The sequence below is a fragment of the Eretmochelys imbricata genome, chromosome 2, assembly GCF_965152235.1.
Source record: "Eretmochelys imbricata isolate rEreImb1 chromosome 2, rEreImb1.hap1, whole genome shotgun sequence".
NCBI classification, from domain to species: domain Eukaryota; kingdom Metazoa; phylum Chordata; order Testudines; family Cheloniidae; genus Eretmochelys; species Eretmochelys imbricata.
In genome coordinates, this window is record NC_135573.1 from 41608299 (window position 1) to 41636204 (window position 27906).

At 41.5% G+C, this 27906-nt stretch overlaps 1 protein-coding gene across 2 annotated transcripts in view; it reads right to left on the reverse strand.

The window, feature by feature from the left end:
* CPQ (carboxypeptidase Q) overlaps positions 1-27906 on the reverse strand; it is a 259790-nt gene that overhangs the window by 193213 nt on the left and 38671 nt on the right. For both annotated transcript variants that reach the window (XM_077808923.1, XM_077808922.1), the window contains exon 3: positions 19428-19635. In XM_077808923.1, coding sequence (XP_077665049.1) covers positions 19428-19635 — 208 coding nt within the window. The remainder of the gene's footprint in view (positions 1-19427; positions 19636-27906) is intronic.

A 27906-nucleotide genomic window follows, 5' to 3' on the forward strand; every position in this document is an offset into this window, starting at 1 on the left:
GAGTGTCTACTTTAGAAGCTGCAACTTACAATTTTAGAAGCACAACTATATTTTACAAATAAATATCCATATGCAGAATTCATGTCTTGCTATCAAATAAAATCCATCACTGTAAAATATTCTGCACTATATACTTAAAAATACTTCATAGTAGAACTCACTAAATTATTCTCTGAAAATAATATTTGTTTGCAAATTTTGTTCATTTTCCTGTTCATAAACCTATTGTGATTTCTACAAGTCAGTCCTGAATGTATATCATTCACAAGTATTCATTAAATAGTTTATAGGGACAGTTTGCAGCCTATGCTGTTCATTCAACTGTTTGTTTCATCTGTCCGTATGTATTATTTGTGGTGTGTGATTGCGTACAAGTCACATAACGTTGTTTCTACTCCATAATTGGATGACAAAATTTCAAAACTAGAGAACGCAAGTGGATCAAAGCATTTTTCATCTGAATTTGCTGATTTGTCAAACTTGAAATGTTTTGCAAGGACAGTTCAATTTCAACAAAGTTCTGACAGAAGAGAGACAGGTTTAAAAACCTGTCTGGTTTCCTGCCAGCTCACCCGCCTGGCTGCTTGACAGTCTGTCTCAGAGCTAGGGCTCCATTCCCTTTGCTCCCCGCCCCCCCCACCCCAAATTAAGCTTTTCTCCAGTCAAATCTTTGTACCATCAAGAAATTAATTCTCCTGACAAGAAAAAAATTGAAGTCTCTGAGATACAGTGCTGGCAAAGACTCTTGCATATCTTCTGGATAGAAAAGAAAATGAATGCTTATGTTAGAAATATTATTGAAGAGAAGCAGCCCCTGCTGCCAAAAATGAACAGGCACAAACTTGACAAACTTGGTCACATCAGGTTTAGAGATGGAAATAACTTCAAGAAAGTTATCATGGAAGCAATAGTGGTAGGTCATTGTAGTAAGGGATGGACCAGCGAAGAGACGGATAAACGGTGTGTAGCAGATCATTGGGAAGTCAGCTACTGAGTGCTCGAAGCTACTGATGGATTGAGAAGGCTTTTGAAAATACTGCTCTGATGTATGTCACCAATAGTCAGACATGAATAAATGGATTTTACTTACTTGCTTACCCAGATCTAGTAGAGAATAACGAATGTACAGCACATGACAAACAGCATACTGCTGGTATGAATTTTTAGTCAAATGAACATTCAAGCCAAAATCCATGAGTCTTTCAGGTTTCTTTCATGCCTCTATTACCCAGTAGTTGTCTGAAATGTGTCAAGCTGAACATTATGCTTTTAATCGTAGTTCAGGTTTTCTATAATCAGCTAGCTCTACATTATAACAGTCACCCACATTGCACATACTATTCACTATACAACAAAACATGTCATGCGGATGAGTTAGTATTACTATGAGAGACTTAGCTTTTAGCTTTCTGATTTGTTTATTTAAGTTTATGACCTTTGTTGCATTAACTTTTTTCTTCATTTAATATACACTAGGGGGAGATTTTCAAAGGTACAAATGGGACTCCCCTTTCTGGCCTCTGAAAACCTTCATACAGAAGAAGCAATGCCTACAGGCTGCTATAGGCAATGATTTGCAATGTGGTTTGGGCCTAAGGGCCAGCGTGTGACACTTTTACCTTACCTAAGTGGTTCCACTGACTCAATGGGAAATTAGTGGAGTGAGGTACTACGCAATGTAAGAAAAGGGTTAAAGGAATCCAGCCCTAAGCAAGTTTTACTGAAGAACAGTTATGCTTCTAACATTATAAATTGCAGCTGCATTCACTATTCCAAAAAGAAAAGGAGTATTTGTGGCACCTTAGAGACTAACCAATTTATTTGAGCATAAGCTTTCGTGAGCTACAGCTCACTTCATCAGATGCTGTAGCTCACGAAAGCTTATGCTCAAATAAATTGGCTAGTCTCTAAGGTGCCACAAGTACTCCTTTTCTTTTTGCGAATACAGACTAACATGGCTGTTACTCTGAAACCTGTCACTATTCCAAGTAGCTATGCTAGTTTTCTCATGGGTATGTCTCGTCATAAAGCGTCTTTGGCAAGTTTGAAACAAAGAACTCTCTCTGACATTCTGGGCTGTACTACTTCTACTTTCCAGCACTATGAATTATGAAGAAAAGGAAGGAGCATCATATAGGTAGTGCCCTACGAAATTCACAATCCATTCTGGGCAATTTCACAGTCATAAGATTTTAAAAATCGTAAATTTCATTATTTCAGCTATTTAAATCTGAAATGTCATGACGTTGTAACTGTAGGGATTCGGACCCAAAAAGGAGTTGGGGGGGGGAGGGGCTCACAAGTTTATTGTAGGGGTGGGTTACGATATTGCTACCCTTACTTCTGCACAGCTGCTGGTTGCAGCACTGCCTTCAGAGCTGGTCAGCTGCAGAGCAGTGGCTGCTCGCTGGGAGCCCAGCTCTGCAGGCAGAGTTGCCACCAGCAGCAGCGCAGAAGTAAGGGTGGCATGGTATGGTGTTGCCACCCTTACTTCTACGCTGCTGCCTGCAGACCTGGGCCCTCAGTCAGCAGCCACCACTCTCTGGTCGCCTAGTTCTGAAGGCAGCACAGAAGTAAGAATGGCAATAACATAACCACCTTAAAATAACCTTAAGACCCCTCCTGAAACTCCCTTTTGGGTCAGGACCCTCAATTTGAGAAAATGTCTCCCCCCTGAAATCTGTTTAGTATAGGGTAAAAGCACACAAAAGACCAGATTTCACAGGAGGAGACCAGATTTCACATCCCGTGACACATATTTCATGGCCATGAATTTGGTAGGGCCCGACATATAATGTTGTTACAGCCTTGGATCAGTGACCCTTTGTGGATGCTCACTAGGTTGCTGTAATAGACCCAAAACTTGGATCCCATTTGCTTCTAGGCTAGTGAGTTCTGGACAGATTCATCACTCCTCAAGCTCTGGGCTTCTAGGCAGAGTCTCGGAATCCAGATCCTCTATTTAGCACCCTTTCCTGAAATATGGGAACAATGCATTCCAACTGTATAGACTCTGAAGGAAATGCTGGCTCTCCCAAGCCTCCCCAGTAGCAATTGCATGTTCCCAAAAGTTCCAGTGCCAAGAACCCTCTGGATTATGGTTTCACCCTTTGGAGACTACATGACAGTTAAAGCAAGGAACACCCAGACCTTGCAAAGGAATTTCTAGACTAAATCACATTTTACTCATACACAAAGCACAAGAGATACACAGATCTCTGAAAAAAAAATCCTACATGAAAATCCCTCTCTAACCACGCTCTGAGCCTTTTGGGTTTTGGTCAGTCCTTTCAGAGTCCCAAGAGCTGCCATCTGCTCCTGCCCAGTGAGAGAGAGCCCTTGCTAAGAGCAGATCCTCAGTGGTTTCCCATCCCTTGTCAGGTGATTTGCTTTTTGGTTACAGCTCATCTGAACAGTAGACTGGGAAAACTGGTTCCCCTGGGCTCATTGTTCTAGGTTGCTGCCATCTCAATGGAAGACCATCCAGGTTAATCATGACTGATTGCGCTCTATTGCTAACCCTCTATAGTAGGCACATAGAGTTGCTGCTAACACCTGAATATCCCAGTCCAAGATGCACTAGTGAAGGCACAGTCCAATTTACAATCAAAATGGTGTTTATAAAACAAAATAGAGTATGCAGATGGAGACATATACGGACACATGTTAATCTGTCACAAGCACCGATAATAATTATACTGAGCACTTATCATGGTTACTGTTGAAAGGCAATATATACCAACAGCACCCATGCAGTGACATCTGATTGCATGATTATTTCAGAGTTCAAATACAGAGAAATAATTGCAATATCTCAGATACTACCACACAGTAATATTTGGTAAGTGTTGACTTTTTAATAACAACTCCTTTACCTCTTCAAACACTGCACAAACAGAAATTAATCCTTATAACATGCTTAAGTATTTACCCATTTTACAAACAAATTCCTGGATTTAATTCTCATGATCCTTCTAGTCTCTCTATACTACGTAGTCATTGCACCCGTGCAGATGGATGTAAAGTGCTACCAAAGCAGAATGATAGCATTTCTACACCAGCTTTACAGAGCTGCAAATATCTACATAAAGTGCAATGCAGTGAAGAATCAGGCCTATTGCACCTCCATTTATCCCCAAAGAGTCTTTTAACTCGGCCAGGATCTCCTTTGTCATCTCCTTACTTATGGATGTACCACTTCACACCACGCAAGCATGACACCCATATTTTGGTATGACAAAGGTGATGGCACTAGTCACTAAAAGGCACACATACTGTGGCAATGAGCAACACAGCAGTTCCTATATGTAAATAAAAATTAAAACATGAGAGCATCACATAATATAAGCAAGTTTTATTTAAATTTTCAGAGTTGCCAGATGTAGCTGGATTTCTAGAACTCTGGTTAGTGTCAGCAATAGCAACAACTGCATGTATTAAAATCCCCAGCCCTGCAATGACAAAGCAAGGTGAAAGGAAGAATCAAGGTAGATGGGTTAGAAGCATTACACTAAATGAAAGAAGAAAAAAGTATAACTTTATGCCCAAATAAATGTTTAATGCCACAAATATCCTTTAACTTGTATCTTATTTTGGAAAGTATTAAATACTCTCAACAATTTTTCCTGGCACAACAGGTTTGTTAAAGTGCCTTTTAAATGCTTGTATTTGATTTTAAAAAAAAGAAGCTCTACTTAGATAAGTCATTTCTATCTACAGGATTTCAATAAGCATGTTTATGCACACTACGGTAATACAATAAAAGTAAGTAAATTCACTTGCTCACATGCAACAATGATCCATTTAAGTTTCTTTCTCCTTAGCAGGTAGAGAGCTTAAATTTTGGCTGCCTGCCTTTGTATTGGAATTGAAGTCTACATTTTAGTTGTCAAGCTTCACTGAAATCTCTTCACCTGCTAGGAAATGGACCTGTGAAATTGAGCCTCTATCTGACTGCTGTAGAGGACAAAACACCACAACATGATTAAAGTACTATGTTGCACATGTAGGTTTCCTAAAGGGCTCGCAGTTGTTTGCACCGAAAAAATCCAATTGCAGCATTATGTAGAAATGATTTTTTTTTAAATTAGATATTCAAATGGAAAATCTTTTACTGGCATAAAGATTTGTGTTTTGGAAACTTGAAAAGTGTAAATATGATTTGGATTGTCTATACAATTAATCTTGGCTTTTTCCACTACAAACCGTACAATTCTTCTCAAACCCCAAGAGAATGAAACTCAAGATTATTTAATTAACCAAGAAACAGTGAAACAAGTTCACAGATGGATTAGAATATATCCAATTTCTCCAGATTTGGGAGCCTAGGGCAAAAGCAAAGAGGAATTGTGAAAAGGAAGAGAGAATAGGATTGTAGGAAATTAACATACATACAAAATCAGTTTAACAAAACAGGAGTAACCCCCAGCCCTTGCATGGCCCCAACATCCCACACCCTCACACACCAGCCACACCTGCTAAAGTCATTTGGTAGGCTGTCCAGCTGGTGTCCATAACATTGTCAGGTTTCAGTAGCCCAACAGACCACCCTTATGTGCTGAATGCGGCCTGTGGAAGGTAGTTCTAAAAAACAAAAACTCCTAGTAATTCTAGTTAGTTGAAATAATTTATTAATTAAAGAGACAGATACCTTACAAAAACAAAATATCACTCAAGTCTGCAAATTGTTTACCTACTATTTTAACAAGATAGGCCTATTACTATCCTTAAAAGACCAAAGATTTAAAAAAAAATTAAAAAGTTTGTTTTCTATGTGCATTGTATAACACAATACTTCACTGTAGTCAGATTCCTCTTTGCCATATGGCAGCATGCGAGACACCAACAAGACAGAAACCAATAAAACAACACGCATGGTTGTACTACCACAAATACTGGCAAAAATGTAAGGGCTGATGTATTGTTTGGAACCATATTTTTTAGCCACTGGTTGAAACGCACTACATTCCAAATTTTCAAATTGAGTGTCCTTTTCAATTTCATCAGTCCTGCCCTGCTGTTCAAGTTAATCTTTAACTATTTACTTCCAAGCTTCTTTACTCAGTGTTTAAGCTTTTCTGTGTGAATAAGATAAATGTTAACTCTCTTGTTGTGCATCTAAAAAAGCACTTACATCTGTTCTTTCTCCCTGGTGTTAAGCGAGACAAACATCTAGCTAAAGGATAAATTAGTAATCCTATTTACTTTTATGTGTCTAAAAATCTTTCAGTCTTCCTAGACAGGTGTCAGATACACAGTACAATCTTAGTTAAAGTCAAATGTCTAGGGAAAACTGTAATTTGTTCAGTTGAACATCAGTTTGCATGATAAGTGCTAGACCACAACAGATGGTGTTACTGAAGAAAAAGTGATGACAAACCCAGTTCATGTTGTGTGTGTACTGTATTCTTGTTTATTTACCATGATGTTATTTATTACAGAAAACTAAACTGAGAGTTGCAAGTAAAAATGAAATGACAAGTTGAAGGTTTCATAAGAACGTTTACAATTAAGAGTAGGCTAGGTTTCAGATATTTAGTAACAGTCACAGTCTAGCCCACTGGACCTACTGCCTGTTGATCCAGGCCACTTGCTGGGTTACAGGGCCAGTCTTCTGCTTCAGAGTGGGAGCTTTGATACATGCTCTCTGTTTGGCTCTCAGAAGATACAGGAAATGGAGCGCCAGGTCAGAGCTCATACTCATTTACTCTGCCTCAGACCTGGAATTTTAGGAAAAGGAGAAAAATCCTCCCACCAACACATGCTCCCCCACAGGCCTGGAATCAGTCAAAATGCTGGAGGGGGGTGGGGCATCAAGAATGTATACAAAAGGGAGCTGGTGAATAACACCAGTGTTTGTATGTGACAGCAGGGGCAGGGCACCAGTACGTGCACCGAAAAAAATGGGAATTTTGAGAGAGATTGGGGATATGGAAAGAGAAGGAGGAAGAGAATGAAAACCATTCAGGAAGGAGGAAGAGAACATTACAGGGAAAGCAAGAGAATAAAGGGAGAGGGAAGGAATAATTAGACCAAGGGTTTTAACTTTTACATCGTACCACCTATAGCAGAAAAAACAGCAGAAACTAAAATGGAGTGAAGGGACAGAAAGGGGGAAAAGAAGAGAGAAAGCAACAGAGATAAAATAAAGTTAACTTGCTTTCATCTAATAACATTAAATGCTAAAAACAGAATGTTTGATACACAACTGAATGACCTATAAAACCTTTACCATAAACCTAAAATCTACCAGCACCATTTGCACATTTACACACACACACACACACACTCTCTCTCTCACTCACTCAGCTTTGGGTATACAGATTTCCTCCCTCTGCATCCAAGGTACTTCCTAGGCTACTTTTCATGTTGGGAGGAGGATGGCCAGCTAATCAAAATAGTTTCTGCTTGGGAATAGCAACAGGGTGCCAAATTTGGACAGAATAAGACTTAGAGGAACCTGGCTGGGAGAAAGTGTGCATATCAACAAGTTGTGGGCTGATGAAAAGATAGTACCTGGATTGCTTTATATTTTCCAGTGTGGCCCTGCTATGCACGTTAAAAACATAAGAACAACCATACTGGGTTAGACCAAAGGCCCACCTAGCCCAGTATCCTGTCTTCCAACAGTGGCCAATACCAGGTGCCCCAGAGGGAATGAACAGAACAGGTAATCATCAAGTGATCCATCCCATTGCCCATTCCCAGCTTCTGGCAAACAGAGACTAGGGACACCATGTTACCAGCTTGCTTACTTAACTGTTGCAGCAAAAGACTTTGCATTGCTTTCAGGCTGTAGTGAACATTTTTAGAAGATTCATTTGGTTCTTAGCATTTAGCTGTTACATAGACCTTTCCATTTTTTGAATCCCTGAAAAGCACTCAGCTTTGTCCCCTACTAACTGCTCACAAAGGGATCATTAGATAAAGTTATGATACCATATAGTGTAAATCTCCTCTTCCTGCAGAAAAGAGGAATTTTTCTTTTAACTTTGTGCTTGATCTTATTTTTAACAACTAGCATAAATATCACTGAAACATTGCAACTGCTGAGAGATGTAGTTTATATAGATATATAGATGTAGTTTATATATATTTGTATTATGGAGATCATATTTTAAAACTTATATTTTCCTCAAGATTTGTAGATTACTATAAGTTACAAATTCTTTCCTAAACCTTATTTTTAAGGAGTGTTTTTGCCACAAAATACCCACTGACAGCTGATAAATCCTGCATTAGGTTTCCTGTACACTCACTTTGCTGTACATGTTTATAATTTCTGAACCTTACATTAGTCTATTAATCATTGCACAGTCAAGCTACTCAAAGGGCAAAACAAGTAAACATTTGGTCTCTCCAAAAAGCCAAATACTGTTTATTGATTTAAGTCAATATTTGTTTACATGAAAAGGTTTATTTTTTTCCAATTTTTTTGTTACTGTTGGCCCAGGGTATCCACCTTTGAAAGTCTTCTGAAGTGTTGACAATTTGGTGATGAAAGTTGCTATAGGGAGAAAGGCTGATTGTTGGAGAGAGAGAGAGAGAGAGACTCAACGTTTTCACAAACAAAGTTTCCTACACATTGCAGCAATTTTCTACTAAGGTCAAGTCTAAGCCCCATCAAAAACAAGTTACAAAATCCCCTTTCATTTCATGCGATTATGATTTGGCCCTGATGCATTAGTGTGGGGATATGTTTGGATCCCTACTTTAGCGACAGAATTACCATGCAGTGTGGTAGTACACACCAAATAATCAACTGCAAGCTCATCCAAGAGGGGCAGGGGAACCTGGCAGTGGCAAACAGTAACCACCACTTCCTACCCACCCATTAACTGTCTCCCCAAAAAGCCACATGCATCCACTGCTGAAAATAGAGCAGTGACAAACCCTTCTCCCTCACCCGCAAAAGCCCACCAGCCCTTGTGAACCCTGCTCAGTGGAACCCTTCAGGGGCGTGGGTTTGTTAACATCTGGAGCAGAGATCCCCCATCATGCAGTGCTTCCCTGCTTTTCTGGTCCCAGAGTTCAGTGCGGTTCTTGCCTTGGAATCTCTGTTCTCCATTCTATGTGCTAATGGGGATGCCTCCCTGTCCCATCTTCAGGGGGGAGGGATAGCTCAGTGGTTTGAGCATTGGCCTGCTAAACCCAGGTTAGTGAGTTCAATCCTTGAGGGGGCCATTTAGGAATCTGGGACAAAAACTGGGGATTGGTCCTGCTTTGAGCAGGGGGTTGGACTAGATGACCTCCTGAGGTCCCTTCCAACCCTGATATTCTATGATTCTATGACTATAAATCCTGCTCTGACAACAGCAATCTAGCAATTACTTGCCCTAAATGGACCAAGGAGGAGCTGCAGAGAAAGAAAAACTGGAAAAATAAAAAGTTGATTTAACTCCACATTGGGATTTTACTGAGTCTGTCTTTATCTTGCTACTCTTTAATAAGGAGCCTTAGTAATCTTAAAGTGTTGCTCTACTGCAGAGTACTGATTTTAAACCCATGATTATTATTTTATGTTAATATTGCATTATCGCTTAAAAGCCACAGTGTTCTAGGCACTGTACAAACATATAATAAATGACAGCCCCTAGCTCAATGAACTTACAATATGAAAGACACAATTCTGCTTTGTGAATTGCTACTCCTCTATTCATCTGGGACAACTAAAATATTGCCACTATTCATATCATCACGGAAGAAGCAAGCAAGTGGATTTTGTACATGGGCAAACAGATTTTCAGGATGACTTTGATAGGCTGCTATAATTCAATGTATTAGCCATTAATAAGTATATATATTTTAATATTCTGGGCCAAGATATAAATGTTCCAGCTGACAAAGTTAGTGAGATTAGCAGGGCACTGTATGAGTTGCATAAGTACAGGCCTGCCCTTTCAATAGTGAGGAGAAATCTGTCACTGACTTTTCTCCTGTAGCCACCAGCCCTCCCAATGTGTTGCTCCCTTCACTGATGTAGCATTTCCCATTAATCAGTAAGGAAAAGCAATGCAACTTGAATGGACAATGGTCCTGACACTGATTGACAAGAGGTAATGCATCCAGCAGAGCTCATTCAGCATAGCTCATCAGGAGAATGGACAAAGAAAGGTGCAGGAGTTGGGTAAGAGAAAAAACAGAAGGAGGTGATGGAGACAGAAAATGCATCTTGGCTAGCACACTAACTCTTTTCAGTCACAGACAAGGAGAGCAGATTCAGGCATGAGGAAATGGCAGGAATGACAGGCTAGGCCCAAACCACCTACCTTCAAACAGGAAAATATATTTTAAAAAATAGCACTGAATGAAGAAAGAAAGAAGGGACATCCTCATTCCTTTTCACATTCAAATGCCCAGTTGAAAAGGGATCCTGGTGGCTCTGGGCTGTTAAAAGTCTGGTTGGCGGCACAGGCAGGCTCCCCACCCAGCTCTGTGCGACTCCCAGGAAGTTGCCGGCATCTCCCTCTGGGTCCAAAGCAGAAGGACAGCCACAGGGGTTCTGCATGCTGCTCCCACCCCCAGCAGCTTCCATAGGCCAGGAACCACAGCCAAATGGGAGCTGAGGGGGTGGTGCCTGCAGGCACGGGCAGCGCGCAGAGCCATGCGGTCGCACCTCCACCTAGGAGCCGGAGGAAGAAGTTGCTGCTTCCTGGGAGCTGCCTGAGGTAAGCACCGTGCATAGCCTACACCCGCTCTTATGCCCAACCCCATGCCCCAGCCCTGAGCCCCCTCCTGCACCCCAAACCCTGGCCCCACCCCTGAGACCCCAGAGCCCATATCCCCTCCCACACTCCAACCCCCTGTGTCAGCCCAGAGCCCACTTCCATGCCCCAACCCTCTGCCCCAGCCTGGAGCCTTCTCCTGCACCCCAAGCCTCTCATCTCTGCCCCACTCCAGAGCCCTCACCCCCTCTCATACCCCAACCTCCTGCCCCAGCCCATATCCCCCTCCTGCACCCTGAACCCCTCATTTCTGGCCCCACCCCTGAGCCCACACCTTCTCTCATAGCCCAATCCCCTGCCCCAGCCTGGAGCCCTCTCCTGCACCCCGAACTCCTCATCTCTGACCCCACCCCAGAGCCCACACCCCCACTCAGAGCACTCATCCCTCTCACATCCCAACCACCAGCCTGGAGCCCTCTCCTTCACCCTAAACCCCTCATCTCCAGCCCCACCCCAGAGCTCACAGCCGGAGCCCTCACCCACTCTCACACCCCAACCCCCTGCCCCAGCCCGGTGAAAATGAGCAAGTGAGTGAGGAATAGCGTGCAATGGGGGGGGTGGATTGAGTGAGTGGGGGCATGACCTCAGAGAAGGGGCGAGGCAAGGGGTGGGGCAAGAGTGTTCAGTTTTCTGCAAATAGAAAGTTGGCAACCTTAGATGTATCCCCCATTCTTTTGGTGTTCAACTGATACTCTTTGGAGAAATCAGATAAGATACTATTGAAGATATAATATTTGTTTTGCTATTGTTTTAAAAAAAAAGGAATGTGAAGTAAAATATTAAGTCAAATTACTATCTCTGTTAGCCATTTACTTAAGTTTTAACAATAGGTTCTGCTTAAAATGTATTTTCTAATATTATTTTAGTTATCATCATAGTGTCAGAGATTCCATGGTGATGGAGACAGTGAGTGTATTTAACTCATCATGAAGGACACACAGAGTTTATTTTCGAGGCGGCATTTTAAACAGAGTTTCACCATGTGACAGTATCCTGAATTAGCAGAGCTATAGCCAAGCTTTGCTCCTTGTATAGGGCATGAAGCTCAAAGACTCCAGCAGAGGAATGTCTAGCCATCTTCTGGTTTGCACTCATCAGTTTCTCTGTGGACAGCTGCTATAATAAAAAATCATGTTTGCACTTCTGTATTTATAACTGCCCAATCTTTGTGAAAAAATGACAGGAACTATGATGTCAGCAGCATTTGTGCAGAAGACACGTATGCTAGCATTGGCCTTCTGGCATTTCTTGAGCTTTCTTTTTTTTTTTTTTTTTTTTGAAGTATCAGAAATGGTAGAGTCTGCATACTTCCTGTATCAGTGTGAATGAATGTGCAGAATGAGATCTCTTTTGATAAATTAGTTATTCATCCAATGAGCAACTAGATGGAGGATTAAGTGTATTATAATGTTTTGGGTACACCTCAGCCAAAAAGAAGCCAATGTTACAAACTAAAACTCTTCTCACTTTCATAAGTTTCAGGTAGCTCTTCAAGGAAGCCTTATGGAAAGGATTTAATAACTATAATATGAGTAGGCAAAACCTGCGTCCAACTTCAAATAAAGCCCCAATTGTGCAATAAGCTTCACATAAGCTGAGTCAGTGAGGTTCTGCATGGGTTCAGAGGTCCATCTTCATGGTTCTCTGTGCAGGACTGGGATCTGGGCTGCATATTTAGAATTCAGCTCAGCTGTCAGACAGTGGGTCATCCAACCATCTGTAGATTTTACTCTACAAAGCATTTTCCAGGCAGCAAGCTCATCAATAATGTATTGATCTTTTTAAAATGTTATGCTTAAAGTCAAAATGTACCTGTCACCTTTTCTCTGTATGCCTCAATTTGCTTGCCTTGCAAGTGTTTCATCATGACTGTTGTGATGCCCTCTGAGCCTGTGTTTCAGTGTATTATTAGGTTTTGAGCTCGTCTTTAGCAACATCTGCCTCCCAGACAGTAAACAGCTCCACACGTATTGTGACAAATACTGCAACCACCTGTAGTATCTTTGGGGGAAAATACTGTATTACATTTATTAATGGTTTACATATCATTGCGAGCCAGTATTATATGCAACTCCCAGGGGCTGGTTTGCCACAGATTCTCCAAGAACTAAAAACAGGATGGGTGTATTTAGTAATGCAAATCACTCAGGCTGTAAACACCTCAAAAGAGGTACCACCCTCTGGGTGGTTTTGCATATACTGGTTCAAACAAGGTTTTCCAGAGACTAACAGACAAAGAAAGGGCTTTTTGTACAAATAGCCTAAGTTTAAACTGATTCAGTGCCTTCTTTCTGATCCAGCAAACAGATAGGACCTTCCATTCAAGGGGGGCTCCCAACCCTTGTGGAAGGGGTGGAAAGACTTTGGCCTACTAGAGCCCCCATAAAGCTCATGGGTGACCTCTGGTAAGCTTTTAGCATGTGTATAGCAACTTTTATTCTTTATCTGTTTTCTCTATAATGCTTTTTACCTTAAGAATAAGTGTGCTTGCTTAGAAAGAGCTGTGCAGTCACTTGTAACAGCTGGCAATATAGTGGTCATAGCCCTCAAAGAAAGAGCAATGCACAATAACTGGCTTTAGGCAGACTGGCTTGCTGGAGATAGCACAGTGGAGGTCAGGGGGCTGTGCAGCCTTAAAACAATCAGCAGGGAGTGGTACAAAGGTCCTTGCCCACAGACAGGTGACCAACAGAGATCTGAGACCTGACTGGGCATTCCTGGAGTGGACCACAGAGGGGGATACAGGTGCAGTTAATCTGAAACTGTGACACATATCTCCTCTCTCTCTCTTTCTTAGCCTGAACAAATTCAAACATGGAAGCCTCTCACCAAATACCATGACTGGACACTGTACATTCAAATAACCCAATTGCTATGTAAGGTTACCATACAATGGTCCATATTAGCTCTACTGTGCCCTGGTGCTCAGTGCTTGCCATCCCACATATATTACAGATAATGTGGTTATTTAAAAAAAAAAATTGTGGATAAATGTTTGACAAATTCAAATCACATTCCTCACAAACCTAATGAGAGGTTTCAGAGTAACAGCCGTGTTAGTCTGTATTCGCAAAAAGGAGTACTTGTGGCACCTTAGAGACTAAGCAATTTATTTGAGCATATGCTTTCGAAGTGAGCTGTAGCTCACGAAAGCTTATGCTCAAATAAATTGGTTAGTCTCTAAGGTGCCACAAGTACTCCTTTTCTTTAAGCCTAATGAGAACATAAAATATAATAGGCACTGGACATGATTCCAAAAAGTGGTGAGGATCTGCTAAATCAATATATTTTTGCCTGCTCCATCAACCTTAAAAAGTTCTCCAGAGGATACATAGTTTTCACATGGAATAAAATTTGGTGAAGGTAGGTCTGCATTTTCAGTTCTAGCATAGGTCATCTTTGATGGTTATCACAGCTGCTTACATAGCAGTCACTGGAACCTTCCTATTGTCACTGCAATTTAAGTGCATTCACGTTAGTTATTATTCTCTCACATCTCTATAATCTCTGTTAAGATCTATCACGGCACTTTTTTTCTTTTGAAACAAGTAGTATTTCATGATAAAGTTATTGGAATAATTCTGTCTTTATGCAAGTCATGTCTCATTTGTTTATACTTGTTTTAGTTTCCTTACATTCTAACAAAATACTAGAGAGACAAGGTGGGTGAGGTAATATCTTTTATTGGACCAGCGTCTGTTGGTGAAAGAGACAAGCTTTTGAGCTTTCACCAACAGAAGTTGGGCCAATAAAAGATATTACCTCACCCACCTTCTCCCACCAATATCCTGAGACTAACATTGCTACAACTCTGCAGACAAAATACTAGTCATTTATCACATTAGGAAAACAAAAACAAAACACACAGTGATTTTTCTAAGAGACAAATAAAAGCTGATGATCAAGCTGTTGAACGATGAAGGAAACGGAAATGTGCCTGATTTATACTGGTGTAACTGACAGCAGAATTTGACCTGATGTCTAGCATAGGTATGTGTTCCAAACATGACCTTCTCTCAATGGGTTATTTAAACTTCTTTTTAAAAATATTTATTGTTTTATAGTATTAACAAGGATGGAAATGAGAGAATGGGAGCACTCAGCAAGAGAGAATATAAGAGAGATGAAGAGTATTGTAGGGCCTTGAAGGTAATTACAAGAAACTTGACTTCGATGCAGGAGAGAAGGATGATGCAGTCAGACTGGTGAGATAAGATTATCTTAGTGGGTGCATTTTGTCTGAATGGGGAGGTGGGGCAGCTACTGAGTGACAAAGAAGAGGCTACAGAGATCCGGACTCAAGGGGAGGGTGTGGATCTGAATTTTAATTGTGTAGACAGAGAAAACAATTGATCACAGAAAGATTTGGTAGGAAGAACTGGCAAGGTATGGACATTTCCTGAATATGGGGCAACAAGAATGGGAGTGGAAGATGACCCCAGTTTACAAACCTGGGTGATAGGCAGGATTGTGGTGTGCATAAACAGTGACACAGAAGTGGAGGGGTATTCCTTTCCTCCCGTTTTCTCTCGTGCTGAAGACAGCGTAAGTTGACCTCCTGTACTACTATTAAGTTACGGTGACTGCTTCAACATATATATACACACACACACACAAACCTTATGCTGCCATCTTTATACATCACAAAGGAGCAGTAAAGGACACAGCACATGTAAATGCCTCTTAGCAGCCTAAAATCTTTTTCACTTAAAAATAAAATTGCTTCAGTATTACCAATGAAAAGTTTGTTAATGTACTGAAAGTTTAAATAAGGGGTGGGTTTTTTTGTACACACAGGTGAACATTTTAAAGAATAGAAGCCTGAAATTAAATTTCTAAATCCATATTTAGGCACCTAACAGTGGGATTTTCAAAAGCACTTAAGTGGGTTGGGAGCATAAGTCCCACTGACTTCAAACTGCAAACCTCACAAGAGGAGTGTAGCCGGGTTAAAACATTTCAGTTTTCTTGATTTGTAGAAGCAGAGTGTATTTGAAGATGGTGTTGGTTCCGAATATACTATAATATACTATACTAAGGCTATTGGCTTATCAGTTTATGTTGTTTGTGACAGCTGTAAGCATGGAAACTTCCAAGACTACTCTATTGAGATGTGCCACACACTAGATACATAGCATATTCATAGGCTATTGAATCAATAAAGGGAGTGCGTATCTTCGTGTTCTGGATCACTGGGTGGGTCTACTGTGGAATCTGGCATTGCTGGAGTGTAATTACTACAAATTCCAATGCTGGTTATGCACATGCCCAACATCTTGAATCTTCAGTGTCAGGAGATAGGATCGCAATCACTGAACTAAACACCAGCTTTCTATGGGGATCACAGTGGGCTGCAGGAGGAAACTGCAGCCTAAGTCACCAATCTGGAGGAAGAGGAAGACAAGTTTCCACTCTGAGAAAGTCTAGAGGCCTGAATAGGGGTGCCCTCAAGGAGGCCATAGAGGAGTTAAGGGTGCTGTTGCCCCAGAACTGACACACATGGTGGTAGCCATGTGATAATATAGTGTTTACCAGTGACCACCCAGCCTTCGTAAAGCAGAGTGGAAGATGTATTCAGAACAAACCCATTACAGAGAAAACATATCTTAAACAATGAACAGAATACACCAGAGGTGGGCAAATGAAGGCCCGCGGGCCACATCCAGCCCATGGGACCATCCTGCCCAGCCCTTGAGTACCACCCGGGGAGGCTAGTCCCTGGCCCATCCCCTGCTGTCCCCCCTCCCCCACAGCCTCAGCTCGCCACACCGCCAGCGCTCTGGCCCACTACTCCTGCCAGGCAGTGCCGCGGCGTGGCTAGCTCTGGCTGGGTGGTGGGGCTGCAAGGTCCTGCTGCTCTGAGTGGCATAGTAAGGGGGCGGGGAGCAGGGCTAAGAGGCAGGGAATCTGGGGGGCAGTCGGGGACAGGGGGCGGTTGGATAGGGCGGAGGTTCTGGGCGGGGGCGGTCAGGGGACTGAGAACGGGGGGTTGGATGGGTCAGGGATTCTGAGGGGGGCAGTCGGGGGCAGATAGGGGGCGTGGCCAGGCTGTTTCGGGAGGCCTTCCTTACCCGGCCTTCCATACAGTTTTGCAACCCCAATGTGTTTGCCCACCCCAGTCTAGACTCATGCTAAGCTTACCAGCTATTATCCGTCATGCGCATGAAACCCTGGCAGTTCTGTACACAAGTTTGTCAGTTCTTTGTTCCAGAGTGAGTCTGCCCTGAGCCAGGTCAGGCTGACCTTTACACACAGTTTTTGAGACCTTTTTCTCCCAGGCCTTCTGACCTAGGTAAAACCAATCTCTGCCACTTTCCCCAGGGACCAAAGCTTCAATGGGCAGGGTATCTGCATAACTGGCATTGGGAATTTGCAATAATTACCCCCTTCCTCCCCACAGTGATTCCACAGGAAACCCACTGAGAGAGCCAGGAACACAAAGATATATTACACTTATTAATACAATAGTCCATGAATTTCCTGTGTTCCCAAGGCATCAGGCACATCTCAATACATTAGTCTTTGAAGCTTCCATGTTGCCAAGATCTCACATCTGTCTCACCGTTCTCAGAATTAAGGTGTTAATGAAGCTCGGGACTTGTCTTTCTAAGCACAGATGAGCATTTTAAGTGTGAGCCTGTGATTTTTAGAAAAATTCAGGTAAAATCTGAAATTCTATTAACAATTAGGAAACTAAAGAAACAAGTACAAAGCATCCACTTAAGCACTTTAAGAAAAAAATCTATATGTTGGTAGAACTTTACTAAGTCATGGGTTTTTTGGTTTTTTTTTAAAGTTAGTCAGATTGAGGATTATAAGACCTATTTATAGGAGACCAAAATAATTACACTAGTTGTGAACATTTACTTCATCCTCCTGATGTCACTTTAGGGTTATGTGATTGCCCATGAATATTAAAACAACATGCCTTTATTCTCCTTAAACATACAGAATTCTGTGTTTCTTAAAATCACCTGACAATTTGCCTTATATTGCCACCAGAGAAGTATTGTATATTGGTTGATTTGAGAAAATTTATGGTAGCATCAGGGATGTGAAAAACTCTTAAAACTTTTTTAAGAGAAAAACTCTTAAAAGCAATCACACAAGATCTGGAGTGGTGATGAGGAAAACATGTTGAAAGCACTGGAGGCAGTTTGGAACAAATAGTTTCCAAACCAAACACCCGCGTGAAACTGGACAACTTCACACGTTACAACAAAGTGCCTGCCCGCAAAACCATATAAAGTAAAAGGTGAAATGTGAGTCAGTGTCCCTTCCACCCTCTCTCTCTCTCACACACACGCCCCCCACATCCACTGGTAGACCTCCCTCTGCTAGCTTGACGCTCACCAGGCTGCTGTGTTTGGGTCCTGTGCTTTAAGCCTCCTGAGTCTGAAAAAGAGAGTCCGAGCACTGTCTCTTACCAGGGTCTCCAAGCACACTGTCAGAGAGCAGATCCTCTGTTTTAGGATGGCCATACCTCCCATTTTGGCTGGGACAGTCCCTTTTTTAAGCCCTGTCCCAGGCGTTCTGAAGTTGCCAAATGCCCACTTTTGCCAAAAAAAATTGGGGTTTGGGAAGAATGAGCATAGAGGCGAGTGGTGATGCCAGCCCCATGCAGAGGGAGGCAGGGCTCAAGCAAGCAACGACGCCACCCCAGCCTCACATAGTGGGCAGGCAGGGCTCGGGCGAGCAGCAACGCCAGCCCCAGCATTTGGGAACTATGGTCACCATATCTGTCTAGCACCCCTTTCTAAGAGCTGAGGCCCTGTGGTTCAACTGCCTACACCCTCTGAGTAATGCTGGCTCCTCAGACTCCACAGTGGCTTAAGCACACCATCTCTCAACTGCTGCCCTGTGGGTGCTCCAGGTTCACAGTTTAACTCTTCTGGGATCCACAACAGCCTAAGCAGACAGATGCACAGACAGACTTTGCATAGGATTCTAAGGAAAATTATCCTTTACTTAAGTAGTACAAGATATACCTTATATAAAATAATAAACACACCTGTTCACATTTCCCTGTCTCAGCTTTCTCGCCATGCTGGAGAGTTCTTTAGGTTTAGGGTGTTGGACTAGATGACCTCCTGAGGGCCCTTCCAACCCTGATATTCTATGATTCTAGGGTACAGTCCTCTCAGGAGTCCAGAATCACCCACTCCTGTAGTTCATGGCTTCTCCTCTGAATCATGGAGCCTCTCCCCCCCACTCTGACCCCTGCAATCCATGCCCATGCTTCCTCTAAAATGGTAGGTGAGAGACCCTTTCTTTTATAACCTTCTGTTTCCTTTGGCAGTAACATAACAATCAGGCTTATTAGGTGAGCAAAGTCCCCTACCAGGTGATCCCTTGTTCTGTGCCCCCACCCCAGAGTTCAGACTTGAAAAACTGGCTTGCCCTAGGCAGCAGCCATCTCTTTGTCCAAGGATGCGGCATTTGAACGGACTATCACAGTTTAACAACCCTCTATTGTTAGCCCTGTGTCAGGTGCAAGAATGTCTCCTGTTAGCCACTGTGGGTTTTAGCTCAATATGGAGAAACAAAGACAGTTGAGAAGACAAAGACGAGCCTTACAATCCAAAGAGAGTTTGCACCCTGACACTGACATGTACAGAGTTAATAATCTCAATCAGAATTCATCACTGGTACCCTGTCAGATTCTCCAAATTGTCACGTACAGAGTAAGTAATAAGTTCCTACCTATTAATAGAAAAGGAAGCAATGGATCTGATAAGGGATGCCACCGCTCCAACTTTACCAGCTTCAACTGCTCCCAGTAATCTGTATTTGACAGTTTCTTCATAACTGACGAAAGGCTGGTTGTAAACAACAATCTTCCCCTTGGCATCTTGAGATCTTTTGTGCAATTCATCAAAAGACGTGACCACTAGGACTTCAGCAGTAATTCCTAGAGGAAAACACCACAGTAGTTTTAGATGTGTTATCCTATCACCATCCCCAAGACACTTTGGCACATACAAAAATACACATCCTGTACAAAATGAAAACCTTGTACTGGAAAAGATTGCATGTAAAGTACTTCCTCAGAAGTTATTCAACATGTATAACCATGTCCTTCATATAAATCCTGCTATCAGCTGATGTTAAAATTGAAACTGAAGGCAAGAGGAGATGTGAGAAAAGACTTTTTCCAAATAGGCTTTAATGCATGAATGCAATTATTTAAAGTGCAAAAAAACATTTTGAAAGACTTTCTATGGCATTTATAAAACAAATATTTAATCTTCTCTTTTTCTTTTTGTGGATACAGACTAACAGGGCTGCTACTCTGAAACTAATCTTCTCTTGTAATTGTTCTGATATGTTGCTAAACAACTTAGGCTGAAATGCCCACCTTGATTATCATACACATTTTAAAGAGAGTGGTCACTTTGGATGGGCTATTACCAGCAGGAGAGTGAGTTTTTGTGTGGGGGGGGCGGAGGGTGAGAAAACCTGGATTTGTGCTGGAAATGGCCCAACTTGATGATCACTTTAGATAAGCTATTACCAGCAGGAGAGTGGGGTGGGAGGAGGTATTGTTTCATGGTCTCTGTGTATATATAATGTCTTCTTCAGTTTCCACAGTATGCATCCGATGAAGTGAGCTGTAGCTCACGAAAGCTCATGCTCAAATAAATTGGTTAGTCTCTAAGGTGCCACAAGTACTCCTTTGCTTATCACACCCATGAAAGTACATAGTTTCGGAATGATTCACTTACCAACTGATGCATTCCGTGAATCAAGCTTTTCACAAATGGTTAATGTGAATATTTACCATTCTTGAAGACAAACTGCTGTAAAACCCTTTGTAGTATATTTAAAATCAAAAACATTTCCCATGCTTAATTTACAGTACAAGTTAATTGCATCACAGAGGAAAATTTACCATATTTTTCAAATGAACTATTTTGTAAACATTTTGAATTTGCTATAATCCTATTGCCTTGTCTGAGGAAACAAAGGCATTTAAAAGTAAGCAGGTTCTCCCATACCACAGAAAGTTTCCCACATCTCAGAACATTCATTTGGAGATTACCCTTAGGCTTGAAAGGATTAGATTTTATCAGTAAATGTCGATTTCACAGCATGCATGCAAAGCCACGACAAAATATTTCCATCAGTAAGAACTGATATGTACAGCTAGGCAAAGAAAGAAAAATGGTGCTTGAAAATTTAGTCAAATCCAGTTATTAGACTTTTGGATTAGGTTTGTTACAAATGGACTAATGAACAAATAGTAAGAACAGGTATGATTTCTTGATTTAAGGATATTTACTTTGTATGTTTTGACATGCTATGTTGACAATTTGTGTTCATAACAGTTTTTATAAAGGTTTAATTATTTGAATTTCAACATCTAGTACCATTACATAAATGTCTGGCCCTCCCATAATTTCCCGTAACTGTGAAAATTAGGAAAAAAAGATCAAAATCTAAAAAAAAAATGCTTAAAAATAAACAGATACTATCCGTCAAAATTATTTTAAAAATTGAATTCTACCAAGCCTAATGGATTTCATGGCTTTTGAGAAATCATTCACAAAATGACCACAATGCTTACGATCCAATCCTGTGGATTTGTTACAGCGATAAGTGGAAACCGTTTAACAACCAGAACCAGACTTTGCTGCTAAATATAGAAGCAGTATGGATGCCTGGAGTTTTAGTGCTGTACATTTGACCGAGAAGCCACAAAACACGTCAGTAAAAATTGAAAGTAATAACAAATGCTTGGCCAGCTTGGTTTGTTCCGCAAAATTAAAAAAGAAGCTAGGTATCCTTGCAAGTCTTAAATAGCTTACCCTAAAACATTATTAAAATGTTATTTGGAAACGCGTTTAAGTTAATTGCATATGCTAAAGAATACTTAATGCTGTTATCTGATGCACACTGATATGACTCTCAATCTCTCTCTTGCTTTGTCTCTCAGCATCAATTTACCCAAGTTAAATGCTCAATTTATGGTTTTGGGGGTTTGTTTTTTTAAGATCAAAACAGTATAAATTGCCTTCCACACATGAAAGAAAGTGTTTCACATTTAAAAAGTCTGTTTCTTAAAATACACAGTTGTAAGAATGCAGCAAACAACTATTAAATAGAAAAAAAAACCAGGGATTTTAGCAGCAGAATTACCCTCGTGTGAAACGTAAAAATTTTAATTGGATAGCTGTTCAAACTTCCAGCTTTACAAAAAGGGCTACAACAGGCCAAACCAAAGTATTACCTTCAAATTTTACTGAAGTTATAGTTGGCTTGAAGGTGAAGTGTACTGATAGGTTCCAGCAGCTTCTAATGAACAACAGGTTTAACTGTATACCTTAAGACAGGATCATTCTGAAGTCTGGAACTGTGCCACTGGAAATAAAGCCAGGTATCTGCAAAATTTCATTTTCCACTGGAAAAATCAAGGTCACAGCAGGCTGGTACTGCAATCCGCACTTCATATTAGCTTTTGTAACAGATGAGAGAAAATGACACTATCTAACTCACCCCAATGCTCCACTTAGATGCCATACCAAGCATTAGAATGACATGCAATATACTACTGATTGCTCATCAAGGGAAGCAAGGAATGGAACTGTTCTTGGCACTGCCTTATTGCATTCATGAACAAAAATACCATCTCTGGGTGGTGTTGTTTTTTTTGTTTTTTGTTTTAAGGCAAGGTACTTGCTATCTCTAGCAACCTATAACTCCCCAAGCAAATTCATGCAGAATTACCTTTATGATCCTCAAAGAAGCTAGGTATCGAGGAGCTTTGTATTGTGGAGTCTTAATTTTTTATTCCCAAGAAAGAGAATGCAGAATGACAAACTTAATTCTCTAGCCTTATACTTCCACTTTTGATTGTTCCCAAATAGGTTTGCTTTATTTAGTCTTCGACAAAATAAAACAAAGGTTGCCTTTCCATGTTTAACTTAATGGCAGCATGATAGACATTAAGTATCCATTACAATACTTTCCACAGTACAACCCAACTTCCCTCCTGAGTAGCTGCCAACTAATTCAGTGTCTCATTAGCATATTTAGATCACATTCTATAGCATATCAGTTGTATCTATTAACCAAGTAATAGGAGCATTTCACTAAACAGAGACAATAGGGTTTCAGCTGTGAAGGTAACAATGAGACCAAAGGCCAAGTAGTTCATCCCAAAGAGGCTAAACCAAAGAGGAGCAAGTCTAGATTGCTGCCAGAAAAATGGGGTATTGCCTTACTGAAGCTTTGCATTCGTTGGTGATAAACTGTCCCCCATTCCTAAAATCTTAGTGTCTCACCACTCCATTTTCTTGGTTAATTTTTAAAGACATTCTTCAATCCATTTCTTATTCCTACCATTGCCCGTCACAGAAGTCAGATACAAGCTGCACTGTGGATAAGCTCAGACAAGCTATATGAGGAGGGCGCTGGACTGCTCATACTACAGAGGACAGATAAAGTAAAAACCACATGGGGGTGAAGAAGAGTGAGTGGCATTTTCAGAGACTGGCCAAGAAAAGGGAATAAATGGTACTGTGGGGCTGAGAAATGAGACATGTTTTCTCTGGATGAGGTTGAAGCCCCCCATGTTAGACACTGTTGGTGGGCGTTACACAGCACATGCCTATACAACAAGTGAAGGTGGGACTGTAACATGGGTAGACATACCCGCACTACATTTAATCTAAATAGGACGGGTAGCAATAGTGAAGATGTGGCAGCACAGGCTTCAGCAAGGGCTAGCCACCCCAGTATAAGCCTGCTGGTGACCCTACATACATACTTGTCTTGCTAGCCCCCAGGGCCACAGAGGTTTTGGGGGACCCAGGGCAAAATCTGAAACAATCACACTCCAGAAAAACAAACAAACCTACTACTGAAGGGAGACACTGGGGCACGAGGCGGTTGGAAAGTGAGCCTGCCTGCAACCACCCCCCTGCAGCAGCTCCTATGGTCTGGACCCAGCTCCCTGGTTCAGGCATTGCAACCTGGCCCATGGGATTGCAGCACCACTCAGATTTGGCCTGGCTACCTCACCATCATGATGGAGAGACACTTGGGCCAAATTTGAATGAGTGCCATTGCGACCTGGCCCATGGGGTTGCAGCACCACTCAAGTTTGTACCAGGTCACAATGCTGCTCAGTTTGGGAGAGCCCACGACAAACTGCACTTTTTGCACCCCCCACCTGTGGGCGACACTAGTAACCAGTGCAGAAGCCCAAATCACCACATCTTCACTACTACTGTTACCTATTCTAGCTAGATTAAAGCTAGCATGGCTATGCCTACCCATGCTACAGTCGCACCTTCACTTTCAGTGCAGACATACCCTTAGTAAATTTCCACCAAGTACTCACTGTGAGGCAAATTACATAAATCGTAGGGCATACAGCTTTGGGGTGAGCCACTACCCAACCAAATCCACTCAAACTCACGAGGGGCTCAGGTGAAATAATAATTAGGGCCATGTTATATATGGGGGTGGGGGAAGATGAGGAAAGTGGAAAACAGTGGGAATAAGCAGACTGGAAACAATCTTCTACTGCAGGCCAACTTTTATACAAAAGATTTCATTGCATAAACGTAGGTTCATAACTAATGCTAAAAGCCTGGCTAATACAAAAGTTTGCCACAGCACACAGGTAACTATAGTAGACTGTGCATTAAGAAAGCCTCAAATCCTTGTTTAGTCCGGAAGGCTGATTAGAACTATTCATTCACAGGCCAGGAAAGGCTAAAAAACAAATCTTACCTGTAAATCTGATTTCTGCAAAGTTGTCATAACACCACATGTCTGACACCTGTCATGAAAATTCCATCTGGAGATTCAGCTTCCAGCACCCGCCTGCCAGATGTGACACTAGAAGCTGATCAGTTCAGATCGACATATGTAGAATTACCCCAAAAGACAATTTTACTCACCCCAAGGTTAAATCCTTTACCCATTTAAATCATTGTAGGGGTCAACACCTAGTACCCTGAACTGGACAGCTGTTTGTATCATCTATGAGTTTCAGACTACAGTAATAATGAAAGGTATGTTTATTCCCAATTATAGGAATTCAAGAATTCGCAAATCTCTTCCAGGCAGCCTGATGGCAACTTCTGTATAGACAGACATTTTCTCACTTCCAACAGATCATTGATTCTAAGAGAAACTCCCTGGCAAGACAAGGTTGAGTTCACAGTATCCTAAGCATCAGAACTGTCAGAGATTTGTTGTTCTAGTTCGCTTCTACTCTCTTCAGAGTATTTATAATAATAAAAAAAATACCTATTCTTACATATATACAGATTTAAAACAGTCCATTACAGTCAATCTAATTATGTATTCAAATAAGAGGTTAGCAGTATTGAAGTGAAATGGAATGTGTGTCTTTTTTAAATTGCCGGGACTGGCCAAGAAAATTGCCGGGGTTATTAATTTCCTAGTTACTCAATTAGGACCCAAAGCCTTTTCAATGAGAATTTTGTCATTGTCTTGAACAGGGACAGGCTGTTGGAGATCTACTTCCAGAAAACAAATGCAACCCTCATTGTTATGATAACATTTTAGCTAGAAGCAAGTGAGCTGCTCAAAACTGAAAACAATCCACAACTTCATCTATTTCAAACTCTGCTAATATGGCATTATGATTTCTTTTACAAATCACACCATGGAACAGCTATTGTGCTGATCTAGACACACAAAATCTCATTGCCAAATAAATAAATTGACATACCAGCCAATTTTTGCTCAGAATGGGTGCCAAACTTCTAGGCCTAAGAAAGCAGCAGATTCCATCACCCAAGCCTGCATTAAACTTCCCTGTCCATTACACAGCTTTACTTACACCACATAACAAACAAAGGTAAACTATTGCCTACAAACATCAATATATAAGCATTGATGTCATTGATACAAAAAATCAATGACATCTAGCTCCAGGACTCAGAACTCCCACCCACTCCAGGACCAGAGCAAGGGCCACCCAGCCTGATGCACACACCACCACCCCAGCTGTGGAGGGCTAAGGGGAGAAAGAGTAAGGCCCCCCATTCACCTTGGTCAGAGACAGCCATCAGAAGCTAAAAGACTCTCCCAGCAGGAGGAAGAGGAACAATGACAGGAACAATGAACAGCAGCAAAGTAAGGGCTGGAGGCTGTGAGGCCTAGCCAAAATCTTCACCATCAGTGATATCAGACTGTGCTTTCTTTAGTTTGGATTCAGAATTTTTTTTTTCCTTCTCTGCTGCTTGCCTGTTTTCTGTGAGTCTTTCTCAGATTTCTCTCTGGCCCCATCCCAGCCCCCAGGCTCCACACACACACACCACACAGAGCTGGCCCAATTCTCTTCACTCCCTCATCTTCCCAGCCTCCCTTCCATTCCACCCCCATCAGTGTACCCTTTTCCCTTCCTTCTTTCCCCAACTCCAGTGCTCCTAGTTACATCCCATCTACCATCTCCCTCCTGCAGAGCTGGAAAACTAAAACCTGCCACTAGGATGATATTTGCCAGGAATCTGTTAGACATATCTCTGTATGTTGCACTCCTGTCCCTCAACCCATGTCTTATCTGTTCAGATTTTAAGATCCACCCTAGATTATAAACCCTTCAATGCAGGAATGTCTTCCTATATGTTTGCACAGTGCCTAGCACAATGGGGCCCTACTCCCAACTGGTGTCTTTGGATGCTGTTGTAATATAAATATAAAAAGTAATAAAAGAGCTCCTTTCCTGTGTAGTTTGCTGCACAGAACAGGAGAGAAGCTCTGCTTCTGAGTATATCCTAAACTAAGCAGGAGGAAAGCTGCTCTGCAATAGTCCTCAAAAGGTCCATGGTGGTTGGGCTCACCCTTGCACACCTTAGACAGGGAGTTTAGAAGGTGAGCCACTCAAATGCGCCTACTCCCAGGAGTTTCCTAAATTGGGTGGGGGAAAGGACCCTGCTTCTACTGAGCTTTGAGCTCTGCTGCACAGACACCTTCTTTTCTCAGCATTATTCCTATCTCAAATTTTAGACATAAAAGGACAGAGATATGTGTGATTAAGAGCTGAAATTTGACACTTTTTCACTATGTTGCTTTCCAGCTGAAAGGGAAATCAGCTCAGCTATGCCAAAGAGCCCCACAGAACTGAGCAAGTCTTTCAGCAAATCTGGCCCAGGTTTCAGTCTTCCAAAGAAATAAGGCAAGTTAAACCTGATGTCAAACTGCTGGAAGAAGAAAAAAAAAAAGTTTCACATCTTAGATTTTATCCTTCTGAAAACAATTACTATGTATTGCAATATAATTAATTATACTTACAATTAATCCTCAGAAACAGCTCTGCTAGGCCAACACAAAGAAATACATATTGAGGATAGTTATATTGCAAAGAGATGGAGGGAGTAAACATTTTAAGGGGGATGGGAGGAAGGAAGTGCAGACCAAAGTAGGAAAATGCAGTGAGGCAGAAGGCTTTTATCAGAGATTCTGTAAAATCAAAAGATGCTTTTGGAAAATGAGAGTTCACTTACCACCTGGAACAGCAAGAAGAATTACTTCATAAAAATAAAATTACATAGAAAGGGTATCCAAGAGGATATGAGGCTGTTTGGCTATGATGATGCATAGCTCACAGACTAAATGTACTGTACACGTCTTTAAATAAGAAAAAAGAAAAAACCCTATGCATTATAAAAAAAGACTATTGTTTACATCTTCCAAAAATACTAGATCTTATTGTAGCAGTTTGGTTTAAGCAAATTCAGAGAACTGTGTTACATAATTATGGCCAGCATAGTTTTTAGTGGGTATTGAACCTGTCCTCAAACACAAGGCTCTGCACCAAGTAAGCCAAAAGAATAATGTTGTTAACTGTAAGTAACAGGGTGTTATTCACACTGGGTCACTACGCCATTGTCTTCAACAAGCTTGCTCTGCATGTCCGATGCTCACACAACCTGAAGTCTCATCTTGGTGGGATTTAGTAACAGAGTATGACTATCTATATAAAGATATTATGGACACCTGTAGGGATTGAACTAGAAATTGTCAGTACCCAAACTGCAGGCTTCTACTACTCGACCTAGAGTATGTGTGTCTATATGGTTACAGTTTGTTAGACATAAATGTAAAACTTTCCAAGTAAATTTTAATGTCAGAGAAAGAAAAGGAGTACTTGTGGCACCTTAGAGACTAACCAATTTATTTGAGCATAAGCTTTCGTGAG